The following is an 18,343-nucleotide window of genomic DNA, read 5'->3' as shown; positions in this document are numbered from 1 at the left end:
AATGTCCCCCCCCCCAACTCTATTGTTTTAAAACATACAAAAAGTTGAAAGAATTGTAGTGAATCTAGATTCTATCTAGATCTAACAATTATAACATTTTACCATATTTTCTTTATAGCTCTCTATCTCTATTGGTTTTTTCCCCTGTACTATTTCAAAATAAGTTGTGGACAACTTGACAATGATGTCAAAGGCCACTGTATCACCTGTAATATCTTAGGTTTGTCTACTATTGTACTTGACAAATAGTTTTCACGTTCATTATTCCACGTAAACCAAGCTGTGATACAAAGTAGGCAAGGAGGTCCTGTCTCCATTTATGGATGATACAGAGTCTTACTGGGCTATGGCAGAAATGCTAATGATGGAAATGGATCCTCTCTCCTTTCTTCTGTCAAGCTGACAGCAGCGAGTACACCCTCAGGGGTAGTCAGTCTAGCTTGCTGCAGCTGGCGCTAGGTAGACGGCTCTTTGTGATGGCAAAGAGGAATTAAAAATGAAAACAGCCTATTTCGGTTAAGAGAACTTAATTATTTATATTCTTTGTTGGTAGGTGATTCCGACGTGGAATATTTCACCAATTAAGAAGGCCAATGAAATTAAGGTAAACTTGGAAGGAGGTAATTCCTACTGTTTTCCAGAAAGACTTCGTCCGTTTTTGAAACCTAAATGCTTCCTTTCTATTTGTTAACATTTTGGGGAACTTGGAATTGAAACTTTTAAAATCCCAGCTTTGCTCTTAACACTGTGACCAAAGATTGAAGTTCTCCATAGGATGTAGTAGTCACTCACTAGTGCTATGTTTTCCTGAGGAGATACATAAGATCAATGAATGGTGATATGGGAAAGTAAATAAATGTCTCCTAAGTTTAAAAAAAAAAAAAATCCCAGCTTTGTTTTCCCCTCCTGTTACTCTCAGATTTGAGTCTCTTGCTAGGACTCTCTTGAAGCCCCACTTTGCTCATTGTGTTCTTAGATTTTTCTCTCCCGCTCTGCCTTTTCCCCTTATTTTCCACATCCATACGACTCATGTTTCCTTTCACTTTATTTCTTTCTGGAACTGGACTTGTGTAGCCTCCTCAGTTCGTGGATATTCACCTTGAAGAAGATGATTCGTCAGATGAAGAGTACCAGCCGGACGACGACGATGAGGACGAGACCGCCGAGGAGGTAGGTGGGGCGTGTGAGTGTCAGCCGCGAACACAGACAGAGTGGGGCCGGGAGGCCTCGCCACCTCGCCGCTTCTGTAGCCAGGACTGAGACGCGAGCTTTCTGAGCTTCCCCTGTGCTGTTGCCTATCGCTGGAGTGCATTTTCATCCCTGTGTGATACTCTGTCTGGACGTGTTTGTGAAAGGATTTTAAGTGAAGGCCCTACAGGTTCCCCCAGTGTGCAGTGCTGGTGGGCGTAGTGAGCTGATCCCTCCCACCTTCCGAATACTGAGCTGCTCTTTCAATTGTATTTGCTCTCACTCTGACGGATTGACTGACGGATACTCTGTCTCCTGAGATACTTCAGACTCAGTGGAACGAGGTAGGGGCAGGGATATGAATGAAAGTGAGTGGGGTTTGTTTTGTAGAGTTTGTTGGAAAGCGATGTGGAAAGCACTGCGTCGTCTCCACGTGGGGCAAAGAAATCCAGACTGAGGCAGTCTTCTGAGATGACCGAAACGGATGAGGAGAGCGGCATGTTATCAGAGGTAAATGTGCGTCGCACACAACAGAGAAGTTCTAACTGGAAGGAAATATGTACCCGTGATTCTGAGCCGTCACCCTTTGCCAAACCCGATGGCAGGTCAGTCATCGTGCCAGTATCTGCCTGGTGTTTTTGATTGGTTATAACTGTTTAGCAAAGTCTTTTAAGTCACTGAACATCTTAGAGAAAGCTAAACTCAGTGAAAGGGAGAGAGCTGCTTTGAATTCTCCTTAAGGGGCCGTGACGAGCAGAGTTTCTTTTCTTCGACCCTTCCCTGTTTCATACCTGTTCTCTAACACTTTCCTAAAGCCATGTTTATTAGATCGCCCACTTCTGGTATCTAAGTAGCACCCTGCTGGCTTCACTGGAAAGAGCATGACACCTAGTTATGTAGATCAACGCGAGTGGACTTGACAGTGCCCTTGTGTTATGTCCCTCTATCGAGAGGGGGAGAGAAAGATCACTAGTACGTGAAAGATATGCCTCTCCCTGCTGCTTTTTCTGTTTTTCTCCTCGTTCTCCCTCCCTTTTATTTTTTAACGTGCTTGCCTCTTTAAATCAGGCTGAGAAAGTCACCACACCTGCCATCAGGCACATCAGTGCTGAGGTAGTGCCCATGGGGCCCCCGCCGCCCCCAAAGCCCAAGCAGACCAAGGACAGTGCGTTCATGGAGAAGTTGCACGCCGTGGATGAGGAGCTGGCTTCCAGTCCGGTCTGCATGGACTCTTTCCAGGTAACCGTGTTTCTAAAGCGCTGAGAAAGTCAGATGGAGTAATTTAGTTGTGGCTCAGGTTGGGGAGGGAGAGGAGAAGATATTAAATTCTGCTATAATAAGTAAGAGCCGTGAAATTGTAGGTCTTTGATACTCTTATTTCATTTGTGCTATTTTACTGTGAAAGTGGCAGTTCCTGAGGACAGAATAAGGTATGTGACAGAGAGCATTTTAAAATGTGGAACATAGAAACAGCCGTCAGCCAGATCCCCCAGGTACTAACTTTTACCACAATTGCCTTATTCTCTCCTTCTTTCTCTCTCTATACACGTAATTCTTTTCCTGAATCACTTTAGGGTATGTTGCAGCATGATGTTAAAAATTTCCCTAGGGTTAAGGTGTGCCAAGAGAGGGAACAGAAATGTGTTGGGAGGTTGTTGCAGTTGTCTAGGGAACACTTTCTAAATAGATCTGCCTTTTCACTAGAGCCCCTATCCAAATCCCAGCTGCTCTTTCTTTTTGTAGAAATCGCCAAGCTTATCCTAAAATTCGTATGGAAATGCAAGGAACCTAGACTAGCCAAAACAATCTTAAAAAAGAACAAAGTTGGAAGTCTGTACTTCCTGATTTCAAAAGTTACTACAAAGTTACAGTAATCAAGACAGTCTGGTACTAGCCTAAGAACAGACACATAGATCAATAGAACAGGATTCAGAGCTCCGAAGTAAACCCTTACATCTGTGGTCAGTTGAGTTTTGACAAGTGTGCCAAGGCCAACTAATGAAGAAAGAATAGTCTTTCCAACAAATGGTGCTGGGACAATTGGAAATTCACATATAAAAGTATAAAGTTGGACCCTTACCTTACACCACACACAAAAATTAACTCAAAATAGATTATTGTTATACCTGAAACTAATATAAAATAATATTGAATGTCAGCTGTGACTGAAAAAAAGAAATAATTAAAAAGAAAAGATCACTGACCTAAATGTAAGAGCTCAAACTGTAAAACTCTTAAAGAAAAAACAGGAGTAAGTGTTTGTAACTTTGATTATGCAGTGGTTCCTTAAATGTATCACCAAAAGCACAAGTGACAAAAAAAATAGGTACATCGGACTCATCAAAATTAAAAATTTGTGTTTCAAAGGATGCCACCAAGATAGTAAAGACAGCCCACAGAATGAGAGAAAATGATTGCAAATCACATATCTCATAAGGGACTTGTCTCCGTAATACATAATGAACCCTTGTAACTCAACAATAAAAACACAATCCAGTTCAAAAATGGGCAAAGGACAGATGGGAGGGGGTTGGAGGGATGGATAAAAAAGAAGGAAGGGAGTAAGACGTATAAATTGGCTGTTATAGAAACAGTCATGGGGATGTAAAGTACAGCACAGGGAATATAGTCAATAATATTGTAATAACTATATAAGGTGCCAGGTGGGTACTAGACTTATCAGGGGATCACTTCATAAGTTATATAAATGTCTAACCACTATGCTGTACACCTGAAACTAATTTATGGTATATCAACTGTAATTGAAAAATTAAAAAACATTTTTTTAATGGGCGAGGAATATGAATAGACATTTCTCCAAAGAAGATACACTCATGGCCACTAAGCACATGAAAAGATACTCAGCATCGTTAGTCATTAGGACAGTGCAAATCAACTGAGAGGGACCACTTCACAACCACGAGGACGGCTGTTGTGAAAACCATGTTCGATGACAAGTGTTGGTGAGGATGGGGAGAAATGTGGATGGAAAGTGGTGCAGCCACTTTGGAAAGCGGTTTGGCGGTTCCTCAGAAAGTTAAAACATAGGACCCAGCAGTTCCCCTTGAAGAGAACCGAGTACACACGTCCATGTAAAAACGTGTAGACAAATGTTCACAACAGCATAATTCAATAGCCCCAAAGTGGAAACAAACGTTCGTCACGTGATAAATGAATAAACCAAAAATGGCATATCCATGTAATGGAATATTACTGTGCAATAAAAAGGAAGGAAATACCGGTACGTGGTAGGAAATGGATCAACTTTGAAAACGTTATGCTAAGTAAAGGAAGCCAGAGACAAAAGGCTCCGTATCGTATGATTCCATTTATATGAAGCAGCCGCCTAAGCAAATCCAGAGAGACAGGAAGCAGATGAGTGCTTGCTGGGGCCTGGGTATGGGGAGGATGGATTTCTTTTTTGGGGGTGAGGACGTTGTTCTGGAGTTAGTGTTGATGGTCACACAGCTCTGAATAGAGCAAAACCCACTCAGTTTTACCCTTTAAAAGGGTGGATTTTATGGTATGTAAATTCTACCTTAATACAGGTGTTACAAATGTTCCTGAAATGTTGGTTTTAAAAGCTGTCGTTGTCCTTCAAGTTTCTTGAAGAAGGCTAAACCCCAGTGGTTTAGAGAAGAGACCTGTGGTTTCCGCTGAGAAGAGCAGCATGCAGGCTCCGGGGAGGTCGGGGCATTTGGAAGCTGTAGGCCTCAGTGACGTGTTTCTGTGTCTCCGTTGCCAGCCCATGGATGACAGCCTCATTGCATTCCGAACCCGCTCGAAGATGCCCCTGAAAGATGTTCCCCTGGGGCAACTGGAGGCAGAGCTCCAGGCTCCAGACATCACCCCAGACATGTACGACCCCAATACCGCAGATGATGAGGACTGGAAGACGTGGCTTGGGGGGCTCATGAATGGCGACGTGGGGGACGAAGGTCAGTGGCTCCGGTGGCGCGTATTGTCTGCTCTGTCCCTTAGCCCCGCGGTGCTGTTGTTCGTGAGGAGCGTAAAGCAAGGGGTGTTCTTGGTTAATTGAGCTGCATTTTGTGTTTAACCTACAATTCACTTTAAATCAACAGTTAAATTCTCTGCCCTCCCCTTTTTGATGAAGAATCTTTTTGGGACTCTTGAATGCTAAGAACCCCCCCGAAACATGAATGCACACATAATTTTAGATACCATTTCGTGAGAGTGCATTGACTCTAAGACTCTTGCGTTAGTTGAGGTTCTTTATGATGATGCAAGTGAAAGAAGACTAACTCCCAACTTGCACAAGGTCAGGTGAATCCAGACTCCGCAAGGGGCAGAAAAACCTGCAGTGGGATTGAGGCACTGCCCTTCTTCCCTCTCTACAGCCGTCATCTTGACTTCTTTTTGTGGGTCAGCTCCATGCTCGAACCTGTTGTTTTCCATCAGACTGGAACTATGGTCATAAGCGCACTGCTTTCTTCTTGCTTGGCCCGCGCGTGAGAAGGACTCTCCGACACGCTGCGCTGTGGAAAAGCCAGAACAACTCAGACTGGCTGGTCTGATCACAGGCTCACTCTTGGGGTGCGTGGGATTCGTAGGGACACTGCTCAGCAGAGACTCCTGGATTGGCAGCACCTTCTAGAACAATGTGCTTGGATTAGGCACTTGTTCAAGAGAAGGGGTAGTGATTGCAGAAGTGGGAAAGGAGTAGTGATCAGACAAAAACAGTGCGGCCTGCAGTCATGCCTAGTGGACGAATCCCAGCCACAACCCTGGTTTGCTTTAGAATACAGGCAAAGGTCCTATTGAAATAAACAAGTTGTCTTTGGTGCACCATTCATCGTTTTGTGCAATGCATCTGTGTAGATTGCGAAGATAGAAGGAGATTGTGTGTGTAGTGATTCCAGACGATGCCACATTCTTTTGATGGAATCAGGGCAGTTTTGTTATTGTTCCCTTTTGACTTTCTTCAGTGGAAGTGACCAGAATATTTTATTAGTTGTGTTGTAGAGGAGTCACATGTTTTAAAAAAATTTATGTAACTGAACCAAGGTCAAGGTTACTTGCATTTTTATGTGAGCAGAGTCATCCAGTGCCTGTCTCACGTTAATCTGAAGCTAATTTATTGCTCCTGTTTCTGGATCAGATGGTGTCCTATCAAATCTACTTACAGACAACCTACACAGCCCATCTGTATTCTTTGCCTGCCTTCTGAGAACAACCACCACGAAGTGGTATGTTGAAAAGAATGATGCTTTAGGATAAATAGGAGAACATACAGTCTGGATGGAAATAGACCAAGTAAATGTTTGGGTAGGTAAGGCTCGGAATAACTGGAACACTGAATGAAAGAAAATAAATCCTTGAATGTACCTTATAAAGCGTTTATAATTATATTGTACATCGTTTGGCAAATGTGTATTGAGTACTTTCCTTTTATAAGGCATTGTACTACGTAGGCTCCGTGAGAGAGAAAGGTGCATGGCGTTTGTCAGGAAGTCAGACTGGTATGAGTGGTGCCTGGCCCGTTGTTAGATGTGCAGCATGTTTCAGGTGAATGAAGTTGAATAAGCTCAGATACAGCATAAAAATGGCATAAATGCTGTTCTGGAAGAGGGAGGAAGAATTCTTGTTTAGAATGATCAGAGGCAGTGGTAACTGTGATGGACCTTTGCGAGAGATTTGACGACAGTGACAGCGAGTGAGGGGGGAGCACATAGGTGGAAGTAACGTGAGATGTAATACGTATTCTGGGTTCTGTATGCTGTGTCCTCCTAGGAGTTTCATTTTCTGTATTACATACGTGCTTGGTGTCAAGAAATCAAATTAGTCCTCACTTCACATCTTTGATAGGCTTTGGCAGTTTAAGTAAAATGACCTAGAATGAAACCAGCTTTACCATAAGCTAATTGACATACTGTACACAAGAGGTAAGTTCCTGTGGCATTACATCAACGTAATCACAACATGATTGTGGTTGAAGGAAATAATGTTATGCGAGAACTGCCTGTATTACATAATGAAACTAAAGCCCCTCCCATGCTGACAGTTTCGTACCCCGGCGGGATCACTGATAACATTTTCGTGTGCATCTCTTAAGAGTTTTCAAATCTAAAATTACCTTTTTGTTTTTCACATTAATGTAGAAGTAGGGAGAATTTTAGTTCCAAATTTAAAATAAAGACTTTCCCCCAAACATTTAGAAAAGACAGATAGCAAGTAAGTTGGTATGGATCTTAGCACTTTTCTTTTTCCCACCCACCCTCTGTAGCAGAAGTGCTAGTGAGCGACCGAATGCACAGACTTGTGTGAGGGGAGGATGGAAGCTGAACTCGAGTCATCGTAATTGACAACTGACATGTCACCCGTTAGTCTTTCTGAGGGGAGTCTAAGCTTCTGACTTTTCTGTTACCCCTCAGAGAAGCTGATGAAAGCTATGTAGCCTCTCTAGAAAGCTGTACACGTCTACATACATGGATTTTTTTTCAGGATTTGTAAATCTTTTTCATTTATTGACACTTCCTTTTTCTACCAACCTCTCCCAAGGCCTGCGACACCAAGGCTCAAATCTGTGCAGACAAATGAACAGGGACTTAGGTGTTTCTGTCGATTTTGTAGAAATCTCCGAAAAAGTCTTGTGCCAGTGGTAAGAAGCAGTTTGTGACACTGCTAGGCTTGGAACCCAGTTTACCATTCCAGGAACATGTCTGATAGCAGTAGTCTCGGGACATTAAAGTGTTTTAAAGCTGAATATGACTCTTCATAAGCCAGCTCTGCTTTTTTGTCCTCAGAACTAAGCTGATACAAAATTTTGCCAGTAATTAAGTCAGGTTCTCGTAGCTTCGTCAGTGGCAGCAGCTTCAGTGCCCTGACGTTCATCACCTTGGTTGGAAGAGCTGAGACAGTAGCTGTTGAGGGGGGAAGGCCAGACAGTTGGCTGCCAGGGTTTCGGGAGTCCAGGGCAGTGTTTTTTATCATATGGTCCCTAGAACTTGCAGCACACTCAAGGAGGGTAAGGTGTGTGTTGGGTGGTGTTAATTAAAGCTGCAGATTCCAAGGCCTCCCCACTTAATCAGCATCTGATGGGTGTGGCCTAAGGGTCTAATTCTTTATATCCTAAAGATTGGAGACTACTGGTCTGGGAGTTGAGTGCCTGACCTAAAGCTGTCCCAGGAGAAATGTCACCTTAGTCACCTTAGTATGACAATCCCACAGTTTGTGACTCCTTCACAGTTTCTGTTTAGGAACAGGCAAGACATCACAGCATCAGCATTAGAGAAAGTTAGGAAGAGAAGAACGCCCATGTTTCTGTACTCTAACATAGCGTGCGTGTTATGTTTGTGTATTTTTAGTTCTTTGAGTCCTAGTTTAGGGGTATAATTTTTCACACTTAGGATTATTATGTGTATGATATTGGGTTGTACTTTGTCATGTATGTAGTGACTATTTATGCAATGTTACATGTTTATGTTTTATACATACATACTATTTCATACTAAGGCATCAGAATTATAGTCATTCCCTAATTATTGGGAATTAGGGGTATTGCTTTTTTCACTGTCGCTACCTTTGTATAAATAGTTTTACAAAAGTGTTATCTTCATGAGATGCACTATTCAAAGTGGGATTACTGAGATAAATTATATATTCAGTTTTCTGGCTTTTGCTGCATTTTGAGAGACTTAAGCCTTGTTTGAAGGAAGAAAGGAACTTGACTTATTGGAGAGGATACTAGGTGAGACGGGTCAGCTGTGGGAAATGATCTGTGCAAAGGCATGGACGGAAAACAGAATAAGTTATTTCAAACCTTAAGAATCCATGTGCTTTATTGACAGATTCTTACGGTGCTGAATATCTTACATTTTTACTGGAGAAAAGATTTCAGAGTGGGAAATAAGTGTCTGAAACATTTTTGTCCCTTAGATGAGGCCGATGATGACGACGATCCAGAATATAATTTCCTGGAAGATCGTGATGAGCCAGATACGGAGGATTTCCGCACCGACCGGGCCGTGAGAATCACCAGTGAGTCTGTGTCACAATCACGACGAGTCCTGCTCTGGCCCGTCCCCGTCTACGTTTGTTTGCTCTGGAGATCTTTGAGGGTGAAGCTAAGACATTTAAACTTCCTCTGCCCATTTATTTCTGTAATTCTCGAAATTGAGGAATATATTCAGGAAGCCTGTTAGGCACTTGGACACCCCAGTCTTGTGTAAAGGTAGGGACTGTTCTTAGTACCCAAATGATTAAGACACGGCCTCTGCCTTGTAGGACATCGGCTTAGTAGGGGACACAAACAGAGAAAGTTAGAATCCAAAGTGATAGGTGCTGTGAGAGGTTGTGTGTAAGGTGTGCTTGTGCCTCAAAGAGGATGTGATCTAGTGTGTGATGTGGAGGGGTGTGTGTGGGGGAGTCACCAGACGAGAATTTCATCTTAGTTTGGAAGGAGGAGCAGGACATTTCTGGTGAGGTGGGGCAGAGAGGAGATCTGCCAACCACGGAACTGGGAATCAGCAACGAATGTGTTTGGAGAATCGCGAGTGGTTTGGTACAGTTGTGGAGTGAGTGGTGGTAGGAAGGTGAGCAGGGAACCTTGACTTTGAGTTTTGATCTATCGAAAAGGATTGCTCAGAGTTTTACGCAGGAAATGAATTGGAACTGATTTGGATTTTAGAAATAGCATGTTGATTTAACACCAGTTTAATGTACTGGTTTGGTGGTAAAGAGAACAAGATTGGAGGCATGGAAACAAGGAAATGACTTGGCTTGAGTCGTTTTTTAAAGAAATTACTTCATTAGCTAGTTTGCCAGTGATGGAAAACACGTGTTTCAGAAACTATTGATTTTTACTGAGTGTATGCGTGACCCTCTACTGGAATAGTATACACAGCACAGAGAAGGTAGGTTGTTGGCTTTTGACCAGATTATGGAGAAAGCTTTATAAGCATCTAAAAGTATTTATTCCATACCTAAATAACACAGCTTTTTGTGCGAAGAGAATTATGTAATCACGGTCCTTTAGGACTTATGTTCTAATTTGTTGTTTTATTTGATCTTTCATCTTGTTTTTAAGATTAGAATGCCACTTCCTTTATGAAGCTCTTCCATTTATGTTGGTATGTTCCGGCAGTTAAGGACAGGAGGCACTGACAGGGCTACCAGGAATCAGAGAAAGTACAGAATGAAAAAGCTTGAGGATTTAGGCTTGGAGAAAACCGTGAAGGAGGGCGTAGGAAAGTACCGGAAAAATCAAGAGAGTCTGGTGGCAGAAACCACGGGCAGGGTCTGTCCAAGAAGGAGCTCTGGTCCACAGTGTCATATGCTGGGAATGAAACATCTGCTCGAAGCAGAAAAGTAGGTTTCCTTTCGGTTCAGCTCTCAGCCTGGAATACAGGTGCCTTCCCTTTCTGTTTGTGACTCCCTTCAGTTTACAGTTTCTCAGGGAGGTCTCCTCCTTAGCATCGATCTTCTTGCTTTGGACTCCATACCACTTGCTATGTCCTTTTTAATACTTAAAAATCACTCTCAGAATTGCTTGTTTAGTGTCTGTCTTCTGCCCTAGTCTGTGAACTTCTGGAGTTTGTACTCAATTGCTGTAGAGCCGGTGTTTTGCAGGGTGCTGACAATATTTGCCCATCAAATAGTGAACTTTTCTGGGATGCCTGCCTGAAGGGCCATCCTTTCTAGTCGGTGATCATAAGTAAAAGCTAGGGTAGAATTTTAATGTTGTTCTTCCTCCTGTTCTCATATCTGACGTTGTCATATTTAATTATAATCCCTTTAGGAGGACTTGCCCTTACATGCATAACCAAAATTTAAGAGTAAAAAAGCATAGAATCATAGAGTTTGAAAAGTTTCATGTGGTCATATTTTTTTCTCCCACTTGTTTCCAGTCTCTCATGTGGCCTTTTCGTCTGTTTGGGCACCGCTGGTGGGGAGCTTGTCCGTTTGCAGAAGTGTGTCTTCCATGAATATTTCGCTGCTGAACCCAAATCAACCTTTTACAGTCCCCTGTTTGTCCTTTGTGGCTGAAAAATGTAATTTACTCCCAAGTGTGCAGAGTAGAAGGTGTTTCTTTTCCTGACTTTTTTCTTTCCTAAGCCAGACACACCAAGTTTCTCCAGTTCTCTGGATGCCGTGGTTTCCACACCTCTCACCGCCCAAGTCACCCTTCTCTGCATTCCAGCCTTTATTTAAAAAAATTTCTCACTCATTATATTATGGAACTTTTCAAACATAGAGAAAAATTCAAAGAATTGTACAGTACACTAACCCATGTATCCACCACCTAGTTTCTTTAATTAACTTTTAATATTTGCTTTATCACTCAGCTCTCCATCTCTCTAGCTATAAATCTGTGTGTGTGTGTGTGTTTTAAATGCATTTCAGAGTGAATTGTAGGTATCAGTACACTTCACTCATAAACATTTCAGCATGTTATCATGAATTAGAGCTCAATATTTGTTTGTAATTTCTCTTTTTAGGTAACTTTGTACTTAGTTGTTTACTCAAATTTTAATGTACCATTCAGTGAGTTTTGACGTGCTTACATCTGCGTAAGCCAAACCCCTCTCAGCATACAGAATTGTCACCCCAGGAAGTGTTCTCATGCCCCTGCACCATCCCCCTAGAGGAACTGCTGTTCTGATGTTTTCCCATCACAGATTAGATTTGCCTGTTTTATGACTTCGTATAATTGGAATCATACAGTCTGTGCTCTGTCGCAAGGCTTTGTTCACTCAGAATAGTGCTTTTGAGATTCATCCACATTGCGTGTATCTCTTACTACTGACTCGGAGTCCATGCGTAAATATACCAGTTTGTTGATCCATCTTTTACCCCCAGGTGTTGATGGACATCTGGGCCCTTGCTGAGTTTCGGTGACCTTGAATAAGGCTGCTCTGAACGCTTGTGTTCAAGCCTTTGTAGGCGGATGTGGTTCTTCTCGTGGGTCAGCAGCTACCTAGGAGAGGTCAGAGGACAGATGTAGGTTTAGTTTTATAAGAAGTTGCCAGACATTTACCCCAGTGGCTTTCCATTTTCCATCCTCATTAGAATTCCAGTTGCTCCGTGTCCTCACCAGCATTTGGATTTGAGCCTTTTAATGCCCTCTGGGAAAGGCCCGCATAGAAATGACCGCAGTCCTTTAGACGCCGTCTGGCTCTGCGCTCGCTCAGTGAGGGGCCTGCTTTCCCGGACGTGAGCGCTATTTTGCAGCAGCTGTGTCACACTGAGCTTCAGGTCAACCAAAACATTCTGGTCTTTTTCACATTCGTTGGTTTTGAGGCATTTCACCTTTTTGTGCCCTTAAGAAACCGATGTTTTAAAATCCTGAATGCAGCCTTTACATTTCTCCTCGTTATGATCCGTCCATTAATGTGAGAAAACAGAATTTGGAAGCTGTCATCAGTTGGTCTGACAGTCCCTTCCAGCTTTGTATCACTTACCGATTTGATGACTATTTCGTGGGTCTCCTAGGCCATGGAGGGAGTTGCTGAGTAGTTCAGGTACTAAGACAGGGTCCTGTGACACACGGCTCGAGACTTCTCTCCTGACTCTGTTCAGTAGGACAGGTCAACAAACTGAATTTATCTTACCGTAAAGTCATCGAGCTCACATTCCGTGTATATCTTCCCACTAGAATTGAAGCTTCAAGAGAAAGCTTCACTTCTGTTCGTTCTGTCATGTGTCCCAAGCATCTAGAGCAGGGATAGAGCCCCCGTTGATGTCCGTAAATGTTTCTGAGTGACTGAATGGTGGATAGATGTGAGGAGCTTGCTGAAAACAACACACATTGTCTTCTTGGAATTCTGCCTTATTGCAAAATGGAATGAACTGTGCCAACAACATGCTGTTTGGCTCTTTTGCAGAAAAGGAGGTGAATGGGCTGATGGAAGAGCTGTTTGAAACGGTGAGTAATGATCCTGGAGTGAGAATTTGGGATGCAAAGTGGGTTCTTCTGACCGCCCCGAACCCCGTCAGTCCACCTGGGAGAGAGGCTAGTGGCGGGGGAAGTTTGCTAACTATTAGGTTGGTACAAAAGTAATTGCAGTTTAAAAGGTTAAAAAAAATTGCAAAAACCGCAATTATTTTTGCAGTAACCTCCTAACAAACTTTGATCACCCATATGTAAGTTATTCTCTTGCAAGCTTTGGATGGCCCCCCAGCTATCATTTGGTGCATCCATAAAGATTGCGAACTGGTTTTAGATTATTCTGAGCAGACATAGTTACCTTTCTCTTAAGTTTGTCCCATGAAATATATTTATGAGCATTTTGAGTTATGCATGCTCTGTCCTCACCATTATAGGTTGGCCGATTGAGAGATTTTTTTCCCCTGTGTGGGACTGTGGGTGCCTGGAGGGAGGAAGGTGCTGCTGCAGCTCTTTCTGGGTGCTGCTAGCGTTGTTAATGTCCTGGGAACTGCTCTCCGCTTTCCCTTGGCATGGCTGCAGCGACGTCCGTGTGCCCATCTCCCAGGGAAACCCACCTTTTTCTTCCCCTCAGTTCCAAGATGAGATGGGATTCCCCAGCATGGAAGATGACGGCCCCGAGGAGGAGGAACGTGTGGCTGAGCCCCGGCCTAACTTTAACACACCTCAAGCCCTACGGTAGGCTAGCCAGAGTCCTTGAGCCTCAGAATGGAGGCAAGTGTATGTCTGGAAGGTTCTGCAGAGATGTCCGTTTATTTCTCAGCCCTAACTGCCCGAGTTGCTGATGTCGGGGTCCCAGCCCTGGGGCGTGTTAGGTGTCGAGTGGCCAAGTCTCCTTACTATGGGGCAGTGCAGCTCTAGGCCATGCTGTATCTGTTTGGGAAGGGAGAGAGAACAGTAGCTGGCATCCACAGCAACCTCTCCAGGTGAGTGGTGCTGGAGGGGCGCGTGGCACTCTGGCCAGCCACAGAAACCGCCCAGATGTCGGAGCCACGTCCCCGTCCTGCTGCTCATTTGCCGCTAGCGTCTGGTAAGTGGTGGGGAAAGCCTGCTGGTTACCTAGGCAACGCCTTTTTATACCCCTTGCTTAGGTAAACCATGAAGCACCTACAGAAACGCCCTGGCGTCTGAAATACATGTACTGCCCCCTTCACACAAAGCTGGCACTTGTGTTGCCCCACCCAGATGGTGGAGGCTTTCATTTTCCCCCGTTTCTGTGATGGGTTTGCATGATCCGTCTCTCTGTACTTTGTTGTTACCCGTTCTGAGTTGCAGCAGAGGGCAGGGTGTGGGTTATGCCACGGGTGGAACACAGCTGAGCGGAGAGACCACGGCCTCTGAGTAGTCCTGTGTGTGACCTGAACAGCATTATCTGACAGAGAGCTTGGGGTCGGCCTGCCAGCTGCACCTTAGTGCAAAAGACAAGGCGTACTAAACAGTGTGCAAGCCAGACGTGTCAGTGATGTTCCATCCGATAAATGCCGTAGTATAACTACCACGGAAACCTCGGGATTTCACTTTGTTTTTAGTTTTATCGAGGTGTAATTGACAAAGTTGTAAGACATTGAAAGTGTACAGCATGATAATTTGATCATGTATATATACAATGTGAAAGGATTCCCCCGTTGAATTAAACACTTCTGTCACCTCACATATGTACTTTTTTTAAAAAAGAACATTTTCAAGGTTTCTAAGAGTGTATTTGACCCGCTTGCTGCAAGCCGCAGTGCATAGAACACAATTCAGGTGCAGCAGAACGGAACCATTGCTCCGTCTGTAAACCTATTTCCGTTCCCAAGTCAACTCTGTAAATTTTAAAAATTTGGGGATTATGTGACTACTTTAAAATCCTTGTTGAAATTCAGTTACTTCCGGCATTCAGTTGATCTGCTTGCACTGCTGCTGCTGCTCTTTCAGCAAGAAAGGCAAACGTGGTTTAACCTTTGAGTAAATAACGTGTGGGGAAGGAGAGTTATCTGTGCTCCCCTTACCAACTCTCCAGGAAATACTATGACTAGAAGGAGGTCGGCCTCCTTTTGCGATGCCGACTTTTTCTGGGCTCTGTTCTTCTGTTCCTGTTAGCAGTGCAGATAGTCAGGAGTTTTCAGTTCTCAGTAAGGGTGTCCAGAGGACGGTCCCCTGCCCTTAGGGTTTTACCCTGTGCCTGTCTACACTCGTAGGAAATACTGTAAAAGGAAACGTAATCTTATTCTCAAAGGCTGTTGGAAAAAGTCCTTATCATTTAACTGTTGCTACAACAGAGAGAATTTCTTGAAATACGATAACCTGGCAGTCACAGCTACCTGAGCAGGTCTTGCCCTGATGGCGCAACGTGTCAGCTTGTGCTCCATCACCCAAGTGTCTCGTGCTGCCTCCACTGCAGAGCTAGCACGCCAGGTGGTAGGATTCGTGCTTCAGCCCTGCCTGGACGCAGGTGCGACGGTCGGGTTAGAAAACTTGGAGGAGCAATTCAGAGGGATTTTCATGGACGGAGTTAGGTACTGGAACCAGCTGCTCACTGTTGATTCAAACTGCCTGTACTTTAGTGTATCCCCTTCTTGCTTCATGCTAGAGGCTCTTGGACTTTTTAAGAAAAGGAAGGCAGGGCAGCCGGGATGGGTGGGAGTAGGAGAATGGGAGAAGCTAGACCTGGGGTGGGGCTCACGGGTGAGTTAGAGAACACAGGCCGTGCTTTGAGCAGGTCGTGTATCAGCGTGCAGAACACGGCCCCGGTTAACGTGGGTGTCAGTGTGATGCAAGAAGGACGAGTTCCCATGGCTCCTTGACGCTTGTTATCCCGCCCTTTCTCTGCACCTAGGCTTTTGTTTAATTTCCCTGCGTTACTTAGAGGGCTGATGGTAGAATGGGGTGGGGCAGTTGGGAACCATCCTGTGTAGATCTACGCTCAGAACTCTGGGGAAGGCGGGTAGGCTGCGCGTGTCGCCTGCGGGCTACCGTGGGAGGGGGTGAGGGGAAGGACTCGGCCTCTCGGCCCATGGGGAGGAGTCGGATGTGTCGTGGACCCAGGGCAGTGCTCACATCCGGCCGTCTCCCCATGGGCGCAGGTTTGAGGAACCGCTGGCCAACTTGCTGAACGAGCAGCACCGGACGATGAAGGAGCTCCTTGAACAGCTGAAGATGAGGAAGTCTTCGGCCCGACAGCAGCAGGAGGCGGACAGGGTGAAGCCGCAGCCCGAGAAGGCGCAGCAGACGCTGATCCTGGACCCCGCACAGCGGCAGAGGCTGCAGCACCAGATGCAGCAGGTGAGGCTGCGCGTGGGGTGGCGTTGGCACTGCCCGGCCCACAGCGGCACAGCCACGCCCCGGGGAGCGGCTTTGGGAAGGTCAGAAACGTGTCGTCTTGGTGCCGGGGAAACCGCAGGCCCAGGGTCTTCCCACAGCCCTGACCTTGACAGTCAGGTTCAAGAGTCCTGTGGCTCAGGCAAGAACACACTTAGGACCCGACAGTGTCCAGAGTTCTGGATTTCAGTGAGTCCTTGGCACTCCATTCGGAATATGACAGCCTCCCTGCCAGAGTCGGTTTTCTTCTTTCCAAACTCAGTTTCTATGGTTGGAAGTTAAGCTTCCTCTGGTTCTACCATTTAGCTCAAGGGGAACGAACACATCTGCGAAGTTCAAATCAACATACTGTGTTGTTCTCAGATTCCCACCAGAAAGCAAAACACGTGGCACAAAGTTGCAGCTACCTTGGTAAGATCTTCTGGGTTCTGGAAATGCCGTCCTAACGTGTCGCTGTGTGACTTGTTTTCACTCCCAGCACGTTCAGCTCTTGACGCAAATTCACCTTCTCTCCACCTCCAACCCCAGTCTCAGCTCGGAGGCCAGCACCGCCAGGATATTTCTGGTAAGATTCCAGGTGTCCCTAGTGCTAGACTGGAGTGTGCAGTAGCTCGGCAGGTGGCCCTGCACAGGTGTTCCCCCGTCGTCACCCACGTGGTTCTCCTCCTGCACGTTTCGTCGCTCTTCTGGTGGCGTCCCTGTTTGCTGAGACAGCGGAGCCCTGAGTTCCATGAAAGTGCAGAGTGTGTTCCACGTCCTTCCGCGCGTGCCTCACGTTTTCATTGGGTCCTCGTCCTCATCTTTAGATCCACCCTGACTTCTTAGGTTTTCAGTGCTTCTCTTTTTATTGAATTCATTCTCCATTCATTAGACTCAATAACTGTGTCTTATGTAGAAAATTAATTTTGCTCATGACATTTCGAAGTATTTTGGAGGAAGGGCTTTTAATTTTGAAACTTTAAATGCTATAAAAATTGCCCCTGAACTTCTGGGCAGGTAATGATGGTGAGCTTTGCTTCTTGGATAAGTCTCTCTGGCATTTGAGTGCTGTGTTGGCTGGTACTCCAAGCTGTCCTGGTCGTCAACAGTTGTGTTCACCTCTTCCTGTGTTCAGAGAACTGTGAGAAGTACTTTGTTCTAAGTGTTATTTGAGAAACCAGACGACAGAAAATTTTGAAAAGCAGCGGCTCTCGCTTTTGAGAACCTTGATTGTAGCTGGGAGCTACACTCAGCACCCAGCAGGCGCAGGAACACTCAGCCTGAGGACAAAACCAGAACAAAATGGGTGTGTCCTCATCACAATTCCTGAATATCAGGGCTCAGCAGAAGCTCAGTGGGGTAACACTAATGCTACCTTTGTCTCCTATAGTAGGAAGGACACGTTCCTCCCTCCGAGGCTGAGGGCTGTGGGTGCTAATGGCCTGGAACTTAGATCTCCTTTGTGTCCGCTTTTCCCAGGAAGAGCTGGGAACCTTCGCTCAAAGCTCCATCGCCCTTCACCAGCAGTTCAACCCCAAGTTTCAGACCTTGTTCCAACCCTGTAACCTGGTGGGGGCCATGCAGCTCATTGAAGACTTCAGCACACACGTCAGCATCGACTGGAGTCCTCGGAAAAGTGTCAAGACTGGTAGGGGACAGACGTGTCCACTTCAAGTTTTTACTTGCAATGAGTTGGGAGTCGTATTCCATGGATAGTTTCCTGGGGATGGAAGAGACAGGAGATGTATAATTTCTCCCTCCTCTCTTCTGGACTCCCTTTGTACTCATGATCTAACTTCCAGAATTGTGTGGTAATTGAGCAGGGAATGGAGGCAGTGGACAGGCAGGGTCGTCGGGGCGACATGGGGCTCAGTGCTAGGAATTGGACTGAAGTAGACACACGGGCAGGAGCGAGAGCAAGACACTGGGGTCTGGGAAGACGGAAGCCAAGTGGGAGGGGAGGGTCAGGTT

At 45.2% G+C, this 18,343-nt stretch overlaps 1 protein-coding gene across 4 annotated transcripts in view; it reads left to right on the top strand.

Moving 5' to 3' along the window:
* GON4L (gon-4 like) overlaps positions 1-18,343 on the top strand; it is a 43,950-nt gene that overhangs the window by 10,955 nt on the left and 14,652 nt on the right. For all 4 annotated transcript variants that reach the window (XM_019711100.2, XM_074318860.1, XM_019711102.2 and 1 more), the window contains 11 exons: positions 554-604; positions 1,075-1,170; positions 1,579-1,698; positions 2,257-2,427; positions 4,934-5,126; positions 9,085-9,186; positions 13,032-13,072; positions 13,668-13,771; positions 16,159-16,357; positions 16,872-16,958; positions 17,852-18,020. In XM_019711100.2, coding sequence (XP_019566659.2) covers positions 554-604; positions 1,075-1,170; positions 1,579-1,698; positions 2,257-2,427; positions 4,934-5,126; positions 9,085-9,186; positions 13,032-13,072; positions 13,668-13,771; positions 16,159-16,357; positions 16,872-16,958; positions 17,852-18,020 — 1,333 coding nt within the window. The remainder of the gene's footprint in view (positions 1-553; positions 605-1,074; positions 1,171-1,578; positions 1,699-2,256; positions 2,428-4,933; positions 5,127-9,084; positions 9,187-13,031; positions 13,073-13,667; positions 13,772-16,158; positions 16,358-16,871; positions 16,959-17,851; positions 18,021-18,343) is intronic.

Source organism: Rhinolophus sinicus, linkage group LG14, assembly GCF_036562045.2.
Source record: "Rhinolophus sinicus isolate RSC01 linkage group LG14, ASM3656204v1, whole genome shotgun sequence".
Taxonomy (NCBI): Eukaryota; Metazoa; Chordata; class Mammalia; order Chiroptera; family Rhinolophidae; genus Rhinolophus; species Rhinolophus sinicus.
Note: the sequence above shows the minus strand (reverse complement) of the source record. Positions and strands in the feature narration are given on the sequence as shown.